Source organism: Geotrypetes seraphini, chromosome 11 (genome assembly GCF_902459505.1).
Source record: "Geotrypetes seraphini chromosome 11, aGeoSer1.1, whole genome shotgun sequence".
Lineage (NCBI taxonomy): Eukaryota > Metazoa > Chordata > Amphibia > Gymnophiona > Dermophiidae > Geotrypetes > Geotrypetes seraphini.
The window spans coordinates 60,691,537-60,713,948 of NC_047094.1; the positions used below are offsets into that span (position 1 = coordinate 60,691,537).

Genomic DNA, 22,412 nt, shown 5'->3' on the forward strand with positions numbered 1-22,412 from the left:
TTTTTTTTTCTTATCCACACACATGATGTTTAATATCTGTTCTCTCAATGTTAAGGGGCTAAATAACCCATTGAAAAAACAAAAAATATGGGAGTATGTTCAAAGATTACAACCTGATATCTTATTCTTGTAGGAATTACATCTTTCTGTAGGTGACTCTGCTAAACTTTCCTTTCCATGGGCCTTACCTGTTTTATACTCACCAGCCATTGATAAACATGATGGTATCCTCACTTTCATTAGAAAGAGTAAGAATATTGTTCTTCTTAATCACTGTACAGACACTCAGGGCCACTGGATAATTGCTAATATTCAACTTAATGACAAAAAGATTGCCTGCCTCAATGTGTATGGTCCTAATATCGATGACCCATCCTTCTTTGATGACCTCTCTAATCAATTGGCGTCCTCTTCAGAACAGTACATACTTATGGGTAGTGATTTCAACTTGATAATTGACCCTCTTTTGGATCAAAAATCTCATGCAATATATTAAAAAATCTAGATCATGGCACAAACTACAGGACATGTTGCTTCTATTTCGCCTTATTGATTCTTGGTGCTTACAACATCCTCACGTCAAAGAATTTTCTTTTTTCTCTGTACCTCATGCCACTTATTCTCGTATTGATTTTTTCCTGCTCAGTGCGGCTCTGTTGACTTTTATTGCTACATCCTCAATAAAAGAAATAGCTATCTCTGACCATGGAGCTGTGACTCTCCAATTAGGTGGTTTATGTACCGTATTTTCTACACGGAGATGGAGATTCAACAACGCACTATTGATTGAGCCTGATTTTATCATCCATATTAACTCAGCGATTGATGACTTCTTTTTGAACAATTTACCTGTCGATATGGATTGGGTGATGCTCTGGGATGCCTTTAAAACGTATATTAGAGGGAGGATTATTTCCTTTGCTGCCTATCTCAAAAAAACAGAGAATGGCTGTCCTGCAAACCTTGGAAACCGATATTAAACAAACTGAACAACAACACATCTAATCTCAAAATGGTTATTCCCTCCTCACTAAGCTTCGCTCTCTCAGATTACAACATAGCTTACTATCTAGTCAATTAGCTAACAACAATTTACTGTTAAAGAATGCCACATATTATATGGAAAATAACAAATGCGGTCATACCTTAGCCCAGTATCTTAAAAGTAAGCCATCTAAGACCTTTGTGGCTGCATTATCCTACAAAACTGGGGCCAACATAACTAACTCTGATGGGATCATTGCACTGTTCCATCGGTTTTACCAATTCCTTTATACATCTGAAGTGGAAGACGGGAAGGATACCTCTACTTTTTTACAAGATTTACCGCGGAGATTACTACTCGATTCTCAAGTGGGCGCACTCAAGCAACCGATTCAACCTTCTGAAGTGTCAGCTGCCATTTCCTCATTAGCAAAGCAAAAGGCCCCTGGGCCCGATGGTATATCTTTGGAATTCTATCAGTGCTTTTTGCCCCGAATTCTTCCCTATATGCATGCATTCTTTACATCATTGATAACGGATGGCTATGGTCGTGGTACATTCACAGAGGCGACAATTATTGTCCTACCTAAAGAAGGGAAAGATCCAACGGATGTCAAGAACTACCGCTGATTAACACAGATGCCAAGATATTTGCGAAAATTATTGCAACTCGATTACAACCAGTACTAGATACCCTCATTACTACTGATCAGACGGGATTCATGGTGGGAAGACTATCATCTGATAATACTAGACTTTTCGCTAATATCATACATGGATCTCAGTCTTCACCTCAATCTTTACTAGCCATAAGCCTAGATGCTGAAAAGGCGTTTGACCGCATAGAATGGTCCTACATAGTCCATGTTTTATCTTGGCATGGATTCCCTTCTTACTTCATTTCCTTAATATGGGTACTATACTCCAATCCATCAACCAGTCTGTTTATCAATGACACTTACTCATCTACCTTCTGACCCACATGGGGTACCAGGCAGGGGTGTCCCTTGTTCCCCCTTCTTTTCAACCTTGCTCTGGAACCCCTTTTAACTGCTCTTCGAATTAACAGTAATATCTTAGGATATAAATTGGGCACCCATGAATTCAAAATTTCTGCCTAAGTAGATGATGTGTTGATATATGCATCTCCATCTTCTCTCCCGCACATATTATCTGTGATACACCGTTACTCTGAGATCTCTGGTTACAAACTTAACCTTTCAAAATCTGAAATAATGCCTTTAAACTGTCTGGATGCATGCGCTGACGTTAAGAATGTTGGATTTCATTGGACACAGGAGAAAATTAAATACCTAGGTGTCTATTTTGGTCCTACCCTGGAAGACACCCTATCTCTTAATGCTGAGTATATTCTTCGTAAGGTTAATTCATTACTAACAACTTGGTCACCACTTAAGCTATCATGGTGGGGCCGCCTCGATACCATAAAAATGATGGTACTATCGGTTATTACCTATATTCTTATATGCTCCCATGCCTTTTACACAAGTCCTTCTACAAAAAAATCGAATCCCTTCTCACCAACTTTCCTTGGAACCACAAAACACCTCGTATTAGTTTACAGAAGCTCAAATGCTCCAAACAGGATGGTGGTGTCTCCTTTCCTAGTATTTATGACTATCAAATCTTCTTCATTCTAAGACAGGCCTCTAAATGGAATACTGATTTGGAAACATCGTCTTACCCACCCTGGCTGCTTCTGGAATCCATCTCTAGTTCTCTTCAACTGAAATTTGAGCATGCAATGAGCAAATCCATACCACTGATATTGAATCCCATCATGCTAGCTACCATTACTGCTATACATGAGATTGATTCTTTACTAATACCATTATGGAACAACCCCAAAATTAGGATACTAAATAACTTAGTGTTGTGGAAATTATGGCAAGATCGCGGCATCTGGAATGTTGGACAACTGTTTGATGGTCAACAATGGTTCACTGATATTTGCAGGACTTTTGACTTGCCTCCTTCACAGTTTTTTAGATGGCTCCAGCTTACACATACTATCAAAAAGGACCTTCTTCAATCATCTCCATGCTGTGGCTATCCATCATACTTATCTCTCTGTGATAAATTCTCTACACAGCGGCGCAAAGCTTCCCACTGGTATATGTTGCTCCAATTGAATAAATACTAACTAGATATCCGCGTTAAAGCCTCCTGGAGTACTGATGTGGATTTGGAACTGGATGACGACTGCTGGACAACTGTTTGGTCTAACATCAGGAAGACCTTACACTCCTCTTCGTTGCTACAATCTGCCTTCTTCACCTTACACAAAGCATTTTGGACTCCACCATGTGTTGCTAAAATGGGTTCCCCCCCATCTTAATGCATGTTGGTCTTGTAACAGTGTCCTGGGATCTCTTAGACACATGCTGTTTGATTGCCCTCTACTCGAGAATTTCTGGAACCAAGTTTGGTCAACAATAGAGGATATTCTGTCCATCAATCAATCTTTATCTTATGCCGGAGTCATATTTGGAACAGTGGCGATTCGTTGCCCCCTTTCTGAACCTGCATCATTATTACTGAATGGCCTAATGACTATGGCAATAAAGGTGATATTATCGAACTGGAAAGATCTGTCCTCTGCTACCTACTCTAGTTGGTGGTCCTATGTTTCCATTACTATGAAATATGAACAAATATATGTTGAAAAACTGGCTCACTCCGGAAATTTCATGAGATTTGGGATCCTTTGTTAGCATTCTGTTCTTCATACAGTTAGGGATGGTACTAAGGTATTGCTGCCCTATTGCTGTATCATCTGTATTCTCCCCTTGGTTTTGGATTTCTTTAGTCACAATTTGCTCCATGTTATAATTTGTATGTTTTGTCTGCTCTATTGCGTATTCTTTATAATGAATATTTTCTACTCATGTTACTTTAGATTTTCACTGCTGCTGAGTATTGCACATGTGATGACTCTTTTCAACTGCTACATGTATTACGGACTATGGTACACTGCCTGATCTCTCTTCTTTGTTGTTCTTCTACAGTTGTTTGTTCTTGTTTTTTGCTATATGCCAATAAAAATATTGAACTTAAAAAAAATTCATTCTTAAATTTAGGAGCCTAAAAAGTGAGTGGAAACAGGGGCAAATTTAGAACAAGAAAAAAGTTAGACGCTTAGTACCAATTTTCAGTATTAAGCACCTAAATTAGGCTGCCTGTCTGATATTGCCGCTTGGATATCTAACTGCCATTTAAAACTCAATATGGCTGAGACCAAGCTCCTTATCTTTTTTACTAAACCCACTTCCCCCCTTCCCCTATTTTCTATTTCTGTGGACAACACTCCTCCTCCTTGTCTTATCAGCTTGCAATCTTGGGGTCATCTGTGACTCCTCTCTCTCCTCTGCTCAGATCCAACAAACTGCTAAAGCCTGTCACTTCTTCTATAATATTACCAAAATCCAACCTCTCCTTTCCAAGCACACTACCAAAACCCTTATCCATACCCTCATTACCTTTTGCTTAGATTACTGCAACTTGCTTCTCTCAGGTCTTCTACTCAACCATCTCTCTCTCCTTCAATCCGTTCAAAATTCTGCCTCAGGACTCATATTCCATGAGAGCTGCCATATTCACATTACCCTTCTCTTCAAGTAACTTCATTGGTTCCTAATCCATTTCTGAATACAGTTCAAACTCCTCTAATTGACCTACAAGATCATTCACTCTGAAGCCCCTCTGCAGCCTCTCCTCACGTGTCTCTCCCCTGTGAACTCCGTTCATTGGGTAAGTCCCTCCTTCTCCACTGCCAACTCCATAATCCGTCCCTTCTATCTTGCTGCACCATATGCCTAGAACACATTGCCTGATTCATTAAATCAGACTCCATCTCTAGCAATATTCAAATCCAAGCTAAAAGACCACTTTTTCAAGGTTGCTTTCAACTTCTAACTCCCACTCATCGTAAGACACCTATGTCCATCCTTTCATTCTTTCTGCAAGAAACTCCCCAACCCCTATATGTTCTGTTTGTCTGTCCATATTAGATTGAAAACTCTTAAGAACAGAGGCTGTCTATTACATGTTAAATGTATAGCACTGCGTATGCCTTTTAGTGCTATAAAAATTATAAATAGTAGTAAGCAAATAATAGGAGCATAACTTCTATTTCCTTAATTTAGGTGAATTTGCAGCAGAAAACTTATGAGTCAATATTCTGCTGCCATGATTGGGGTTTTTTTTTTTTTTTAATAAATGTCAGCTGCCATGATAAAAAAAGATCTGGATATTTAGTGCTACTATCTGGTTAAAAACCAGCTCTGAATATCTGGATGTTAGTCAGCATTGGAACTTATCTGAATAATGGCAAAATTAAGTCCACTGTCCATAAAACTTACATGGGTAACTTAACTTTGTATAGCTTTTTATCTGTCCTAAGTTATCTAGATCAGTGGTTCCCAGCCCTGTCCTGGAGGATCACCAGCCAGTCAGGTTTTCAGGATAGCCTTAATGAATATGCATGGAGTAGATTTGCATGCCTGTCACCTCAATTATAAGCAAATCTCTCTCATGCATATTCATTAGGGCTATTCCAAAAACCTGACTACCTGGTGGTCCTCTAGGACAGGGTTGAGAACTACTGATCTATATAGCAGACTGAATATTTCCATTATCCAGGTAAGTTTCAGTACTGCCTTGACTCCATCCATTCTCCACCGTGGCACTATCTACATGGTGTCGCAAGGGTCTATAAGGATATTCAGCAACACTGTATTGCTGAATATCTGGTCAGCAGTACTTATCTCAATAGCAGGTACTGTTATCTGGATAGCTGCTTTTAAATATTGCCCCATTAGAATCCTATGTTTCATTGAAAATAGGGGGCAAATTTAGAAGCCTAATTCTAGAGCTTACATTTTTTTCAATATTGGACCCAGTGTTTCTTTGTCATATTCAGAAGGAGTTTTCCCTTTAGAGCCACCAACCAACCATATTTTGTATTGACCATATGCTGGCTTGTTAGTGATGAATGTGAAATGTCCTTTTACAGATCAACATAAATGATATTGAAGATAGACTCAAAAAACTTGAAGAAATGATTGAGAACATCAAACCACTAGAAGACAAATTGGTGAGCTGGTAGAAAACAGTGATTGAAAAGCAGCTGCCTTTCCACGGGGTGTTGGTCGTGAAGGGAGTCCAGGCATGGTTCCTCTCTGCAGAGAAGATACAAGGACATGGCATTGGGACTCCATGCCAAGAAAAAAATGTGCAATAATTTTCTCTGTAATACTTCAAAAGTTTTGAGATGTAGCTTTTATTTATAACTGAGTGCCCTATGTTGACCTGGCAGTTTCCTTGTGCTCCTTTGGCTTGCAGCCCGTATGGAGCAGCCTCTGTTAGAGCTGTGGCACCATATGCCTTCATTGGCAAACTATCTGATATTCCTCCTTCATTTGCTGCTAAACATAGCTGGTTAGCACATTGAATTTTTCAGATAGATGGCTAAGTCTTATGGTATAGCTGGTGATAATCCTCTAGCCATTTAAAAAATAATAATAAAATCTGATATTCCTCCCCCGTCCCAGTTTTAATCACCTGTTCTATCTAGCTAAAGCACTAAATTGATAGTTCTTCCTAGGGTCCACAGACCACTGCTTCCTCCAAAAGCCAGTACAGTATGTACTAATCACTGAGGGGTCAATATTTGGCCAGCAGTGACGAGTGTTATGCTGACTCTTGCTAGCATTATTCTCAGATATTCAATGAAAGATGTCATGTCTAGCTTTGGCATTGAATATCTAGTTTATGTGGAGCTGGCTAATGCATATCCAATTAAGTCAATATTCAGAACTTAAATGGCTATGGGTGCCACATAAAGATAGGACTGTATTTTATAAGGTCCAATTTATGTGGTTACCCTGGACGATTAAGTGCTGAATATCTGCTAAGTGCTGACTCTGCCCCTGGAATGCGCCCAAAATAGCAGGTTTTCACTCAGGCACTAACCACTAATTTTCAGTGGTGATAACTGGTTAAATGCCACTGAAAATTAGCAGATAGCCCCAATCAAGCGATTTAACCAATTGGCAGACGTTTCTGGCTGGTTAAATCATTTTGAAAATTGACCAGTGAGTGACAATTTTTGCAAATCACCTAGCAGCAAGATTCTCCTGGATTCTATGGAAAATGTGCTAAAGAACTACCCACACAATTTCTCTGGGAACATTTACGAAAGCTTACACAGGTACAAAAGTATCTGTGGACTTGCAACCTACTTTATCTGCTGGGTTTGGACAGGGAAAATTACATGCTTATATTTGTAAATTCTGTATACCTCGTACATGTGTAGATTGCTCCTCCAGCCCAACTTCAGCTCCCAAAACCCCATCTACTGTACAGCTAAACTATGTTTGCCATCATGCTTCACTCACTGATTATTTTATAGGGCAGATCAGATTATAAATACATTGGGGCCAACATGCAGACCGCAGGAGTTAGCTGGGCTAATTCCTGCGGTCGGCGCTGAGCCTGGATGTTCAATGATGTGCTGTTTCTGGTGACCAGCACTTTATATCCAGTTTAGTTTTGACCTCTCTAAACTTAACCAGCTCAGTTGATATTCAGCGCTGGCCAGCTAAGTGTACAGCGGCCAAGATAGATCAACTATTTAAGCCTAATTTGGCTGCTAAACATAGCTGGCTAGCACGTTAAAATTTTCAGTTAGATGGCTAAGTCTTATGGTATAGCTGTTAAGTGCTAATATTCAGTGACCATCTGATACTGAACATTAGCACTTAGCCGTCTTAGTGACCAGGAGCCATTCCTGGTCAGTTAAATAACGCTGAATATAGGGCAGATTGTCTTCATTGTATTGTATTGTTTTGTATTGTATTGATGAAACTGTGTATTGTTTATGAACCTCTTTTTTCTTTGTGTTGTATAGGTATTTTTCCAGTGCAATAGGTGAGACCGTAGGGTTATTTCCCTTTAGCCGCATGCTGCAGAAGAAATCCACTCCGGATTTTTCACTCTGCCTCTATAGTACTTCACTGGGCTGTTTAGCTCCCTCTACAGCTCTTTCCTTCTGCACACATGACTGTAGATGTGTTTGTTCTACTCTCCCTATTTTATTATTTTTAATTCGATGTAATTTTGTTCCCTTTTCAGGTATTTTAGTGCTTGGAGCGATTTTGAAGATTTGCTTGCTTGAAAATTCACAGACTTTGGTCTGTAGCTGACAGGCCAATCCCACTGTGTACCTGTTAACCAGCCTTCATAGTTTTCTCTGGAGATCAAGGCCGTCCCTGATGTGGTCTCACCTACTGTTAATCAGGGGTTGAGCGCAGGCTTTTAGGCGCCATTAGGAAGCTCAGCGTTGTCTTGCAGGATATCGGCTGCATCGTTGCACCTCCGCCCGTATCGGTGCACATCCGTTGGTCTGCAGGGTGGCGGTGTAGTCAGACATAGAAGTTTGACTGGCAGCCCAAAGATCAGCATTCCTGAACTATTCCCAGCATTGTGGCAGTGAATTTTCTCATACAGCTTCTGTGAGAACTGAAAACAGGCTGCAGCATTAATCCTGTCAGGTCACAGTGAATAAGTACACAGGCTGACACTCTGTGAGAGACATTGGGGGAGGTTGGAAAAGTGGGGGTTTGAGTGTTTCTGAATGTTCCCTCTCCTAAAAAAAATCCTAAAATTGCTGTTTTTAGAGTTTGGGAAGTCTGAAAAATATTACAATTTTGGTGCGAATTTTGTGATAGTGGCCCTCTTGGATTTTTAGCGATTTTATTTTCTAAAGCTCTCTGCTTCTTCAAAACCGCAAACTTTGCCTGGACATTTGCTAGGATGGAGTCCTTGGGCTCTCCTCATGTGGATTCTTGCTAGGATTTTGCACTGTGTGGTGTAGCTGGGGGGCTGCAGTGTCTAGCTTAGCCTCTCCTCTGCTGAAGCAGGTGACCAAACGCTCAGCTATCCCAGCAGGGTGGCCATCATGGTTTTCTGTGCTTGACACGGCTAGTAATTCCATCTGCCAGGCTGCGGACTTTCCGCAGTCTCAGAAATGCACAGTTTAGCCATCTTAGAGTGCCTTATGCTCCAGGAGCCAGACACCTTTAAAGAATTTTTAAATTTTTGCACTCTGGATTTTGGACACATGTATTCTCCCTCTGTGCAATCCCAATCCACCTCCACAGTGGTGTTACTTCTTTGGACATGTCCTAGATTCACTCTGCCACTCTGCTTGCGCTGCCTGACCTTGATCTGGGGAATCCGGATGTGGATGATTTGATTGCTGACCCCTAATTCGCTTCCTGAGCTGGGAGATCAGGGACTGTGTGCTGGATCTGTGGATCCCTCTGGGGTTTTGGGAGATTGGACATGCTCTCATGAGTCTGCATCTACCGTGTTTCCCCGAAAATAAGACAGTGTCATATTAATTTTGGGTCCAAAAAATACACTAGGGCTTATTTTGGGGGGATGTCTTATTTTTTTCATGTACAATGATCATCTCTCCCTTCCCTTCCCTTCCCTTCCCCTCCACCCCAATCCTATTTCCTTTCTCTCCCCCAAGTGTAGCATTTTTCCTCCCCTCTCATTCCCTTGTGCCTTCCCTCTGTAGCATTTTTCTATCCCTCCCTCCCATCCCCCTCACATAGCAGAACCAGGCTGACCCTCCCACTGTGAAACTGACATACCTCCCACCAAACAGTAGCGTCGGCACAGGCTGCTTTGTGGTCTTTTCCCACCAGATACTACTCTCTGCCGCATCACCACGAGACCGACATACCTCCCTCCAAACAGCAGCGTCGATAGCACTCTAAACAGGCTGCTTCGTAGCTTTCTCCCACCGGGGCCTTCCCTGTGCTGTGTCACTGATGACATCATCAGTGATGTGGCAGAGGGTAGGATCCGGCGGGAGAAGACTGTTTGGAGGGAGGTATGTTGGTTTTGCAGTGGGAGGGTTGGTGGAGTTCGGATGGGAGGGAGAGATGGAAAGATGCTGCACAGGGGGATGGAATGGAGAGGAGGGGGAGCGAGGGAACATTCAGGAGGGGCTTTGGGGGCGATCTAAATAGGGCTTATTTTTGGGGTAGGGCTTATATTAAGACCTACCCTGAAAATCATGCTAGGGGTGTCCAATGTCGGTCCTCGAGGGCCGCAATCCAGTCGGGTTTTCAGGATTTCCCCAATGAATATGCATGAGATCTATGTGCATGCACTGCTTTCAATGCATATTCATTGTGGAAATCCTGAAAACCCAACTGGATTGCGGCCCTCGAGGACCGACATTGGACACCCCTGTGCTAGGGCGTATGTTCAGGATAGGTCTTATTTTCGTGGAAACATGGTATTTGAGTCTGCGTCTTTGCCAGACCTTCTTTCTGAATCTTTACAGGAGGTCCTTTTAGTCACAAAGCCATTTCCACTTCTGCCTTCTAGCTTTGTGTGTGTGCTGGCAGTCTGCTCCCTTCCCCTGGCACCCTGATATGTGCATTCTGGTCTCTGAGTAGTTTGATTCTCTGGAGGGTGCTCTGTATGTTCCTAGAGTTTTGTCATGCTGGTATTTTATGGCATATTGTCAGCAACTTTTGGATCAGTCCAGGGTAAATTGTTGCTGGTGTAGGTGACATAATACACCTTTAATGTTAGAAGTTATACAGGATCACGTGTGGAGGTGGTCCTCAGGAAACTCTTTGATGCAGCTGCTTTAGGCATTACAGCTGCTTTGGCAACATCTTTTGTTGCACGTGCCTGCCACGCTCAAAAGCACACTCTGGAGAGTGAGGCGGTGGTTCCACCTCAACTTTTTTTGGCAAGGACAGACTATATGGCGGATGCATTGTATAACCTTTTGTGAGTTTGGTAAAGGTATCAGCATACTACTTTGCCCGCAAAATGCTTTGATGATTCCATTTCCAAGGCTTCTTTGGCAAGTTATTGTTTGGCAAAGGTTTGGACAACCTCATGGATTCTGAGATGGACCATCGTCCTAAGACTCTGCCTGATAACAGACCCAGACCCTACTGGGGTTCCGGTCGTTCTAATTTTGTGGCTCACAACGATTCCAACCATATGCATGTGCCAAGTCGCAGAGATCTTCACATGGCTACCAATGGCAGTATACTGGCTTCAGGCATTCCTAGCCTCTGTACTTCAGTTCTGCACCCCCTGCTGAACAGGCACAATGGATACCCTTCTGTGGATAGGGGGTCAGCTCTCAGCGTTTCTTTTGGCCTGGATGTGCATTATGTCCGACCACTGAATCTTGGACAAGCTGGAATTTGCTCTAACTCTGACATATTGGTTCATGGACTCTCCTTCAGGTCACCTGGACAAAGCGCTCAGGGTTTATACAACATTTCAGCACTTGCTGGATATTCAAGCTATAGAGCCAGTATCACCCAACCTCTTGGGCTCAGGCAGATACTCCATTTACTTTATCGTGCCAAAGGCCTATTCTGGATCATCAGCACATGGATTTTTGCAGCTCTCAAGATTTCTTGATTTTGTATGGAGACCATGCTTTTGTTTGGTTATTGCAGCAGTGGCCCCAGGAGAGTTTCATGCCTCTCTGGATCTCACAGAAGCATACTTGCGCATTCCTTTTTTTCCAGCCCATTGCAAGTCCTTTCGGTTTCATGTTCTAGAACACCATTATCAGTTCTCAGAACTACCCTTTGGGCTAACGACAGTGCCCTGGACCTTCACAAGGGTGATGGTGGTGGTAGCGGCTTACCTGTGACAGTTGGGTCTCCAGGTGCATCCTTTCTTGGACGACTGGATGATCAGAGCTTCCTTGTTGGCCAAGGGACACTGCACGATGGAGTTGAAGACCTGGGCTGGATTGTCAACTTAGGAAAAGCTATTTTACGCCCACACAATTGATGGAATACCTGAGTTCTTTTAAACATGGCTGCGGGCCATGTCTGTCTACCAGAAGCCCGCAGGCAGAAGTTGTGTACCCAGATTTCTTCCCTTCTGGAGTGACCGGCTCCTTCGACATGGGATTATCTTCAGGTTATGGGATCAATGGTAGCCACAATGGATGTGGTTCCTTGGTCGAGGATGCACTTGCATCCTCTTTAGCATGCTTTGCTCTCTCATTGGGCTCCGCACAGGGATGCCTTGCAAACTGTCTACCTTGGACTCTGAAGGCCTGAGCAAGCATGGCCTGGTGACTTCTCCAGGATTCGCTCCACAGGGGCTTTCCGCTACATATTGCCTCCTGGATCGTAGTGATGACAGATTCCAGCCATCGGGTCTGGGGAGCACATTGCAATTATTGTCCTGTTCATGGGTGTTGGACATCTTCTCAGTGAAAGTGGTCAATCAATCAGTTGGAGCTCAGAGCCATTTGCCTAGCTCTGATGAGATTTCAGAAGACATTGGAGGGCCAAGTGGTCTGGATCTTCTCTGACATTGTGATGGCAGTAGCCTAGGTCAATCACCAGGGAGGAATCAAAATCACCCCTCAGGCTCAGAGAGCCCGCCTTATTTTTCTTTGGGTGGAGCGTCATCTTCTAGCACTGATGGCAGCACATGTGGTGGGAGTAGACAACATTCCAGCAGACTTCCTAAGCATACAGACTCTGGATTCAGGTGAGTGGATCCTGACCCCAGAGGTGTTCCAAGCAATAGTGGGGCACTTCAACTTCAGGGCCGGCACCTACATCGAGCCCCAGACAGTTGCCGGTCCACGATACGATTGATGCGTCATTGTCTTTGGGCCGGCTCCCTCTTCCTCAGTGCTGCAGAGCATATAGCCGTGGGCAGAGGCTCCTACATGCATCCTGTGCCTGAACCGGAAGCCTTCTCTCTGACATCGCAACATAAGAGGAAAGGCTTCCAGATGAGGTGCGGGACGTGTGAGGAGCCACTGCCCACGGCTTTGTGCACTGCAGCACTGAGGAGGAGGGAGCTGGACCGAAAATAACACCGGGGGGAGGCCAGAAGGCAAGACACAGCATGGAGAGAGGGAGACAACAACGTTAGGGGGAATGATTTATGGCTCTTTGTGCTTAGGTACTACTAACTATAGAAGGTACTAAACAGCCCAGTGAAGTACTATAGAGGCAAAGTGAGAAATCCGAAGTGGATTCCTTCTGCAGCATGCGGCTAAACCCTATTGTCTAGAATGTCTCACCTATCTACTGGAAAAAAGCTTACCATGGTAAGTACATAATCTTCTTATAAATTCAACTTTCAAAGTATATTTTTAATTGGATTTCCACTTTTTGTAAGCCACTCTGGGCAGTCCTGCTAGACCAGTGGTCTCAAACTTGCGGCCCGGGGGCCACATGCGGCCCGCCAGGTACTATTTTGAGGCCCTTGGTATGTTTATCATAATCACAAAAGTAAAATAAAACAGTTTCTTGATCATGTTTCTTTAGCTATAAATGACAATATTATTATTAAGACTTGGCCAAAAGGAAAGATTTATAAACTATAAAGAATTTTACCTCATGTAAAATTGTCATTTCTTTAATAAGACTAACTATTTTTTCTGAAGCCCTCCAAGTACCTACAAATCCAAAATGTGGCCCTGCAAAGGGTTTGAGTTTGAAACCACTGTGCTAGACTAATGGGGCAGGGTATAATATACATATACAAGAGTCACCTAGTGAAAATTAAGAAGCTATATTTAGCCACTGTGGGGAGGGTACTTTTCAAGCCCTTTAATCTAGTTAACTCCTTAGATGTCTAAATCATTGTGGAAATTGCCCTCTAGGTGTCAGCATAGCACAATATTTGGGACTCCTTCATTATTAGGGCATTACCAGTTCCAGCTAGCCTGAGGATTTTGGGAAATTAACCCTAATTACTCATATGGTACAATAGAGAACTCCCATTCAACTGTTGGGCCAGCCCCTAAAAACTGAAGAGTTATTTGCCAATAGAATTCTTTTAAAGTATTTGTTACAGTTGTCGTTCTTTCAAAAATGGGATACAGTAATGGGAGAGTACCAGATAAGATGTACTGTATTAGAAAATGACCGTCTTCTTATGGGACTTGTTCCTCAGATTTCTGAGAGTGACAGCCTTCTCTGAGAGGGTTTCCATTACAGTGCTGCCTAATAGAGCAGACAGAATGGCAGACCCCTCCCAGTGAGGAAGGTGAAACATAAATGAAGGTGACTATCTTATGGGCAGTTTCCATTACACCAAAGGGAAGGTTGGAGGTGTGAGAAGATGACATCTTATGGTGGAATCTTTTTTAGCATAAAGTGAGAGGTATAAGAGAATGACTTTATCCAATGTGGGGAATAAACCTAAGAAGTATGAGAAGGGGATTTTTCTCTTTTATTGAGTGAATTCTTTCTCAGAGTAAGGTGGAAGAGAATTCTGCATGATGCTGTTTGTTTGTTTCTGAGGGCGGAGGGTCATGCTGTCAGTGAGAAACAATGAAAGATATGAGATGGGGTCTGGATAATACGAAGTGATGAGTGTGGTTTTCTTTTTAGAGAATGATATGGGGGAAAAATTTGTCCCTGTCCCTACAAGCTCAGTCCCTGTCCCTACCCCATCCCTGCGAGCTCAGTCTCCATCCCCATGAGCCCTGCCTTCATCATCAACACTATTCTGTGTCCCTATCCCCTTCGTGACTAGTGTCAATCCTCTGTGTCCCTATGTTCCCCCTCCCAAGTCCAACATCTCTCTTCTGTGTTCCTTTCCTCCCTCATGTCTAGCCATCTTCTGGGTTTATATACCCTCCTATGTCTGGCATTGCCCCGGTGACTGTGTCCATATACCACTCGCATGCAGCGTTCCCCTTTGTGTCCCTGTCCCTATGCTCCCATCCATGCCCACCATCTCCTCTCTTATTGTATATCTCCCTGTCTCCAGCTTCTTCCCTTTTACTCCCTTACACCAAAGTGTCTCTCCCCCCTCTTTCCTTCCTCCCTCCACTGTGTTAAATATTTCACTTCCTTCATCCCCTTGGTTCAGCATCTCTCTTTCCCTTCCCTCAGCACTTCTCCCATAGATTGAACACCTAGCTTACCCTTCCCTGCAGCCTCCTCTTCCTGCAGTCCAGTACCTCTCTCCCTTCTCTCAACAATTCTATTTCTTCCCTCTAGCCCCCCCTTTCCCATAGGTCCAACACCTCTCTCCCCTCTAGCTCCAGCTCTGAGCCATGAATCTGATACCTCTTCCTTCCCTCCAATTCTCAGCTTTAGGTCTAGCACCAGCTCCAGTCCCCCTCCACATAAGTCCAGTACCTCGTTCCCTTCCTTCCAGCCCCAATCTCCCCCATGGATCCAACACCCCTCTTCTCCCTAGCCCAGATCCAGCACCGTCCTTCAGTTCCAGCTCTGGAGCCAGCCAGCAAGCACCCCCCCTCCCGCAAGTACAGTAATAGCAGCAGGCAACATCCTCCACCACGGGTCAGCATCTCTTCCCCAGCTCCCCTTGTGCCTACTACCCGAATGAGCCAGCCACATCATGCCACACCAAAAAATCTTCAGAGGCCTGTTCCAAGGCCTTCCTTCAGCCAACGAGCCCCTCCTAGATACAACATCCGGTTTTGCGAAACCGGAAGTTACATCAAGGAGGAGCTCATCGGCAGAAGGAAGGCCTCTGAAGATTTTTTGGCATGGCGCAGCTGACTGGTTCGGGTAAGGTAGACACGAGGGGAGCTGGGGAGTGGATGCTGAGCTGTGGTGGGGAGATAAAGTGTTGCCACGCTGACCCTGGTACAAATTTTTTGTGCTGCAGGAATAAGGCTGTGTACTGTTCATGCAGGATGGTAGAAAGTCTCGTTCCCATTCCCGCTGTAAACTGGCCGCATTTTTCCCGTTCCTGCGGACTAACCACGGTTTGCCAAAGTTTACTGCAGGATCCCTTCCCCATGTTTTTTTGGTTTTGGTGGGGAGAGGATTCTGTCACAATAAGTTGAAGGTGAAGGATATATGATAGTGATTATCTTATGGGGAGATCATCCTTTAATTTTAGGGAATTTAGAGATATGAGAAGGGCAATTTTTTTTCATATGGTAGGGTCAAAGTTGTAAATATGGAAGTAAGTGATATGAGAGGGTAGTTAAATTTCCATGGGGAAAAGGGGAGGAAATTAGGGGACACTTGAAATTAGAAAGACAGTTTATTGGCACATACTTCTATTGAATTTACTATGTTGAGTCATGATTCAAAGTGTGCAGAGCTAGAAGCGAGCAGTGTTTAAAGAAAAAGTAGTAAAACTTCTTTCCTTTGTGTGCGCAGGATGACGTACAACATAGTATGACTAAAATCTACAGTTCGGAGAACTTGCTGCAATGGTCTTCTCTGCATGATGCTCTGGATATTAAGGTGAGTGCAGCACATCAATCTGGTAGAGATGAGGATTGAAGTTAACACTAGAGCACCATACATCTTCTGACAAGCCAAATGATAGAAACTGCTTTCTTCTCTTACAGCCTGAGGTCTTCATTTTAAGTTCCTTCCTGACTAGAAAACTCAAAACACATTTATTATTTAAACTGATTATGCCCGATGGGTCCATCATGCATTAGGTTTAGGAAGGAATCCAAGACTGAACCTGACCAAAATTAAAAGCAGGGTTCTATAGCATGTATGATGCTTCCAGCCACATTAGGTAGAGGGGTTCTAGGGTGGGGGAAGGGGGTTGAATTTTTCCAGCTGTATTAGATGTAGGGGCTTTTCTGAAGGGGAAGGGAGTGCTGGATGTTTCCAGCCACATGAAGTGGATGTACTTAGGGGGTGGGGGTGGGGGGTGCTGGATACTTCTAGATGGATTAGGTGGCGATGTTCTGAGGCAGGGATGGGTTGGATGTTTGCAGCCACAGGTGGAGATGTTCTGGGGGGTGGAGTGTTGGATGCTTCCAACCACATTAAGTGAAGGTGTTCTGATGTGGAGTGGGGAAGCTGAATGCTTCCAGCCACATTAGGTGGATATGTTGTGGAGGAGGGGGCTGGATGTTTCTAGTTGCATTAAGTGGAAGTATTTGGAGGAGGAGCTGGATGCTTCTAGCTGCATTAGGTGGAGGCGTTTGGAGTGAGGGGATGGTGGGGGTGGGAGCTGCATGCTTCTAGCCACATTAGGTAAATGTGCTCTGGGGGTGGGGGGTGGGAGCTGAATACTTCCAGTTGTATTAGGTGAAGGTGTTCTGGGTAGGAAAGGGCTGGATGCTTCCAGCCATATTAGGTGGGCAGGGGGTGTGGTTTGCTGGTTGTTTCTAGCTGCATTAGGTGGAGGTGTTCTGGGGTATGTGTATGGATGGGAAGGTGTTAGATTCTCCTAACCACAGTAGATGGAGGTGTTCTGGGTAGGGGATAGAGTATTTAGATTGTGGGAGGAGAATCATGCAAACATATAAGTGAAAATGTAAATTTTTGAGAAAAAGGTTCCTACAAGAAGAATGAGTATGAAGCACTGTCAGCAGGTTCCAGAGTGAATGTATACATACTGACTTCAAGATTGTGAGTAAAAGGTAGTTGTAGACTTTGCAGCAATATAGGTAGTTTAATATAGTGGCTTTTCTCATGTCTAACTTATTAGTAGAATATGGACTTTTCCTCCAGGAACTTGTCCAAACCTTTGTTAAACCCAGACATGCTATCCTCCCATCCCCTCACTCAAGCCATATATAAGCCCCCAACCCCCAGCACGTGACCGCTACCACCAACCCTTCTGGTGGTCTAGATAGATCCCTCAGACCTGCCTTTGCTCCCTGGTGGACCGGTGGGGTGTCGGGGACAGGAGCGCAACCCTCTCACTCTAGTCCTTTGCTGCTGGCCTGAGTAAAATGCTGCCTTTACCGCTTGCAGCAATTCATAGTACTTGTGTAGTACCGTGAGGCTCCTGTGAGAGGTCATGACAGCTATTTCCTCAGGCCAAGTTTCAAGTTCCAAGTTTATTTAAAAATTTGATTTGACAGCAAAATCATAATCCAATGCGATTTACAAATAACAATAAAATCAGGGTAAGAGAAAAAAACAAATTGATTAAACCAGACAATTAATACAACTTTTGACAAAACAAGACACAAGAGGAAAAAAAAAGGATTAAATACAATAGGATGGGAATAGGTTACCTGCTTAATTTTCACTTAACAACACTATTAGTCCGCTGTAGAGTATCCTGATTATATAGAATTCAAATAACTCAGTTAAAGGCGTCCTTAAAAAGCCAGCTTTTCAGAAGACTTTTAAACTTACTAAGTAATTTTTCTTCCCTTATATTGATTTGGAGCGAATTCCAGATTTGAGGGGCCATGACAGAAAAGATCATGTCCCTCCTTGAATAAATGAGTCTTAGTGAAGGGACTAAGAGGAGAGATTTTTCTTCAGATCTTAAAGATTTTGTAGGAATATGAGGGATTAGAAGCCTTTCTAGGAATACAGGAGCTTTGTTCGTTAATGTTTTGTGTGTAAGTAATACTATTTTATATGTAATTCTATGATTTACAGGTAACCAGTGCTTTTCCTTTAAGAGGGGAGTCACATGATCAAATTTTTTTTCTTTTGGTAATTATTTTTATTGCGGAATTTTGAAGGATTTGCAATCTACGCATTTCTTTTAAGGTTATTCCCTTGTACAAAGCATTACAGTGGTCAATTTTTTGATATGACTAACGAGTGTATTAAAATATTCAGTGATGATTCATCAAGAAATGAGGATAATGATCAACCTTAACCTATAAAAACAGTTTCTAACAAGTGAACTTATTTGATCATGATAGTTCAATTTCTGGTCCAAAATGACCCCGAGTATCTTTACCTTTGTGACTTCCTTAAGTATAGTTTTGTTTATGTTTATGCAGGCTCCTATTTTCTGTTCCTTCCTACATGGAATTAGCATAACCTCTGTTTTAGATGTGTTAAGAGCCAGCTTATTATCATGTAACCATTTGGATATTTTTGACAATTTCTCATTGATTGCTGAGATTTCTTCGACTGAGCTTGCATCTAAGGGATACAAAAGTTGAACATCATCAGCATATGCAAATGGTGTGAACCCAATTGATTGACTAAGAGTTAACAGAGGAGCCAGAAATACATTAAACAATAAGGGAGATAGAATTGATCCTTGCGGAATCTCAAAACTTGTTGAAATTGTATTCGAAGATGAGCTATTGAATGTTACCTTTGATGATCGTTCTGAAAAATAAGACTGAAACCATTGGAGAACAACATCAGTAATTCCCAATGATCCGAGTCTACTTAGAAGAAGATGAGGCAGGAGTGAGGGGGCTGCACTTCTACCTCCAATGCCCCACTAGACCACTAAAGAGCAGTGGTAGGCCCAAGGAGGCCTACCTAGACTATTGGGAGAGCTGATGTGCTGGAGGTGGGTAGGAGACTTATATATGGCACAGGGAGGAGAGAGGGAAGGAGAAGACTTTCTGGGAGGGCTGGGAGAGGATTTTTGACACTAAAACAAAAACAGGTATGTGAGCCAATATTCAGTACCAACACTTGTATAGATAAGCAAGGTGAATTAGGACAGCTTTTGAGCTGCCCTAAATTTGCCCACTTAGCTATAAGATAGCGGCACTGAATATTTCTGGCACCTGCATAACCTCGGACTCCTTCCTAATGCCATCTCCTGTACTCCCCTTGACCTACCCAGTCAGAGGTGATATTCAGTGATACTGCCTGCTTAATTGCCGCTGAATAATATCATGGGTTAGGCAGCAACAGGCAATTTGAATATCAGCTGGACAAATCATAGGAGCCAAGATTTAGCCTGGTAGCAGGCTATCCAGAGAACTTAACCAGATATTTTGTGTCACTTATCCAATCAAGTCCACTTTTGAATATAACCATTTAACAATGGAATAAATAAAGTCATTTAAATGGCTTGTGTGGGCAGCTTTGAGCATCCGTGTTCTGTGACATTCATAGTAACATAGTAACATAGTAGATGACGGCAGATAAAGACCCGAATGGTCCATCCAGTCTGCCCAACCTGATTCAATTTAAATTTTTTTTTTTTCTTCTTAGCTATTTCTGGGCGAGAATCCAAAGCTTTACCCGGTACTTGGGTTCCAACTGCCAAAATCTCTGTTAAGACTTACTCCAGCCCATCTACACCCTCCCAGCCATTGAAGCCCTCCCCTGCCCATCCTCCTCCAAACGGCCATACATAGACGCAGACCGTACAAGTCTGCCCAGTAACTGGCCTAGTTCAATCTTTAATATTATTTTCTGATTCTAAATCTTCTGTGTTCTTCCCACGCTTCTTTGAACTCAGTCACAGTTTTACTCTCCACCACCTCTCTCGGGAGCGCATTCCAGGCATCCACCACCCTCTCCGTAAAGTAGAATTTCCTAACATTGCCCCTGAATCTACCACCCCTCAACCTCAAATTATGTCCTCTGGTTTTACCATTTTCCTTTCTCTGGAAAAGATTTTGTTCTACGTTAATACCCTTTAAGTATTTGAACGTCTGAATCATATCTCCCCTGTCTCTCCTTTCCTCTAGGGTATACATATTCAGGGCTTCCAGTCTCTCCTCATACGTCTTCTGGCGCAAGCCTCTTATCATTTTCGTCGCCCTCCTCTGGACCGCCTCAAGTCTTCTTACGTCTTTCGCCAGATACGGTCTCCAAAACTGAACACAATACTCCAAGTGGGGCCTCACCAATGACCTGTACAGGGGCATCAACACCTTCTTCCTTCTACTGACTACGCCTCTCTTTATACAGCCCAGAATCCTTCTGGCAGCAGCCACTGCCTTGTCACACTGTTTTTTCGCCTTTAGATCTTTGGACACTATCACCCGAAGGTCCCTCTCCCCGTCCGTGCATATCAGCTTCTCTCCTCCCAGCATATACGGTTCCTTCCTATTATTAATCCCCAAATGCATTACTCTGCATTTCTTTGCATTGAATTTTAGTTGCCAGGCATTAAACCATTCCTCTAACTTTTGCAGATCCTTTTTCATATTTTCCACTCCCTCTTCGGTGTCTACTCTGTTACAAATCTTGGTATCATCTGCAAAAAGGCACACTTTTCCTTCTAACCCTTCAGCAATGTAACTTACATACATATTGAACAGGATTGGCCCCAGCACCGAACCCTGAGGGACTCCACTAGTCACCTTTCCTTCCTTTGAGCGACTTCCATTAACCACCACCCTCTGGCATCTGTCCGACAGCCAGTTTCTGACCCAGTTCACCACTTTGGGTCCTAACTTCAGCCCTTCAAGTTTGTTCAACAGCCTCCTATGAGGAACTGTATCAAAGGCTTTGCTGAAATCCAAGTAAATTACATCTAGCATATGTACTCGATCCAGCTCTCTGGTCACCCAATCAAAAAATTCAATCAGGTTCGTTTGGCACGATTTACCTTTTGTAAAGCCATGTTGCCTCGGATCCTGTAACCCATTAGATTCAAGGAAATACACTATCCTTTCTTTCAGCAACACTTCCATTATTTTTCCAACAACTGAAGTGAGGCTCACCAGCCTGTAGTTTCCTGCTTCATCCCTGTGACCACTTTTATGAATAGGGACCACATCCGCTCTCCTTCAATCCCCAGGAATCACTCCCGTCTCCAGAGATTTGTTGAACAAGTCTTTAATAGGACTCGCCAGAACCTCTCTGAGCTCCCTTAGTATCCTGGGATGGATCCCGTCTGGTCCCATCGCTTTGTCCACCTTCAGTTTTTCAAGTTGCTCATAAACACCCTCCTCCGTGAACGGCGCAGAATCTACTCCATTTTCTCGTGTAACTTTGCCAGACAATCTCGGTCCTTCTCCAGGATTTTCTTCTGTGAACACAGAACAGAAGTATTTGTTTAGCACATTTGCTTTCTCCTCATCACTCTCCACATATTTGTTCCCAGCATCTTTTAGCCTAGCAATTCCATTTTTTATCTTCCTCCTTTCGCTAATATATCTGAAAAAAATTTTATCTCCCTTTTTTACATTTTTAGCCATTTGTTCTTCCGCCTGTGCCTTCGCCAAACGTATCTCTCTCTTGGCTTCTTTCAGTTTCACCCTGTAGTCCTTTCTGCTCTCCTCTTCTTGGGTTTTTTTATATTTCATGAACGCCAACTCTTTCGCCTTTATTTTCTCAGCCACTAGGTTGGAGAACCATATCGGCTTCCTTTTTCTCTTGTTTTTATTGATTTTCTTCACATAAAGGTCCGTAGCCATTTTTATCGCTCCTTTCAGCTTAGACCACTGTCTTTCCACTTCTCTTATGTCCTCCCATCCTAACAGCTCTTTCTTCAGGTACTTTCCCATTGCATTAAAGTCCGTACGTTTGAAATCTAGGACTTTAAGTATCGTGCGGCCGCTCTCCACTTTAGCCGTTATATCAAACCAAACCGTTTGATGATCGCTACTACCCAGGTGGGCACCCACTCGAACATTAGAGATACTCTCTCCATTTGTGAGGACCAGATCCAATATCGCTTTTTCCCTTGTGGGTTCCGTCACCATTTGTCTAAGCAGAGCCTCTTGAAAGGCATCC

The 22,412-nt window shown here is 43.2% G+C and overlaps 1 protein-coding gene across 4 annotated transcripts in view; it reads left to right on the forward strand.

Moving 5' to 3' along the window:
* C11H16orf96 (chromosome 11 C16orf96 homolog) overlaps positions 1-22,412 on the forward strand; it is a 214,308-nt gene that overhangs the window by 79,760 nt on the left and 112,136 nt on the right. For all 4 annotated transcript variants that reach the window (XM_033914529.1, XM_033914532.1, XM_033914533.1 and 1 more), the window contains 2 exons: positions 6,020-6,100; positions 16,191-16,277. In XM_033914529.1, the coding sequence (XP_033770420.1) occupies positions 6,020-6,100; positions 16,191-16,277 (168 nt within the window). The remainder of the gene's footprint in view (positions 1-6,019; positions 6,101-16,190; positions 16,278-22,412) is intronic.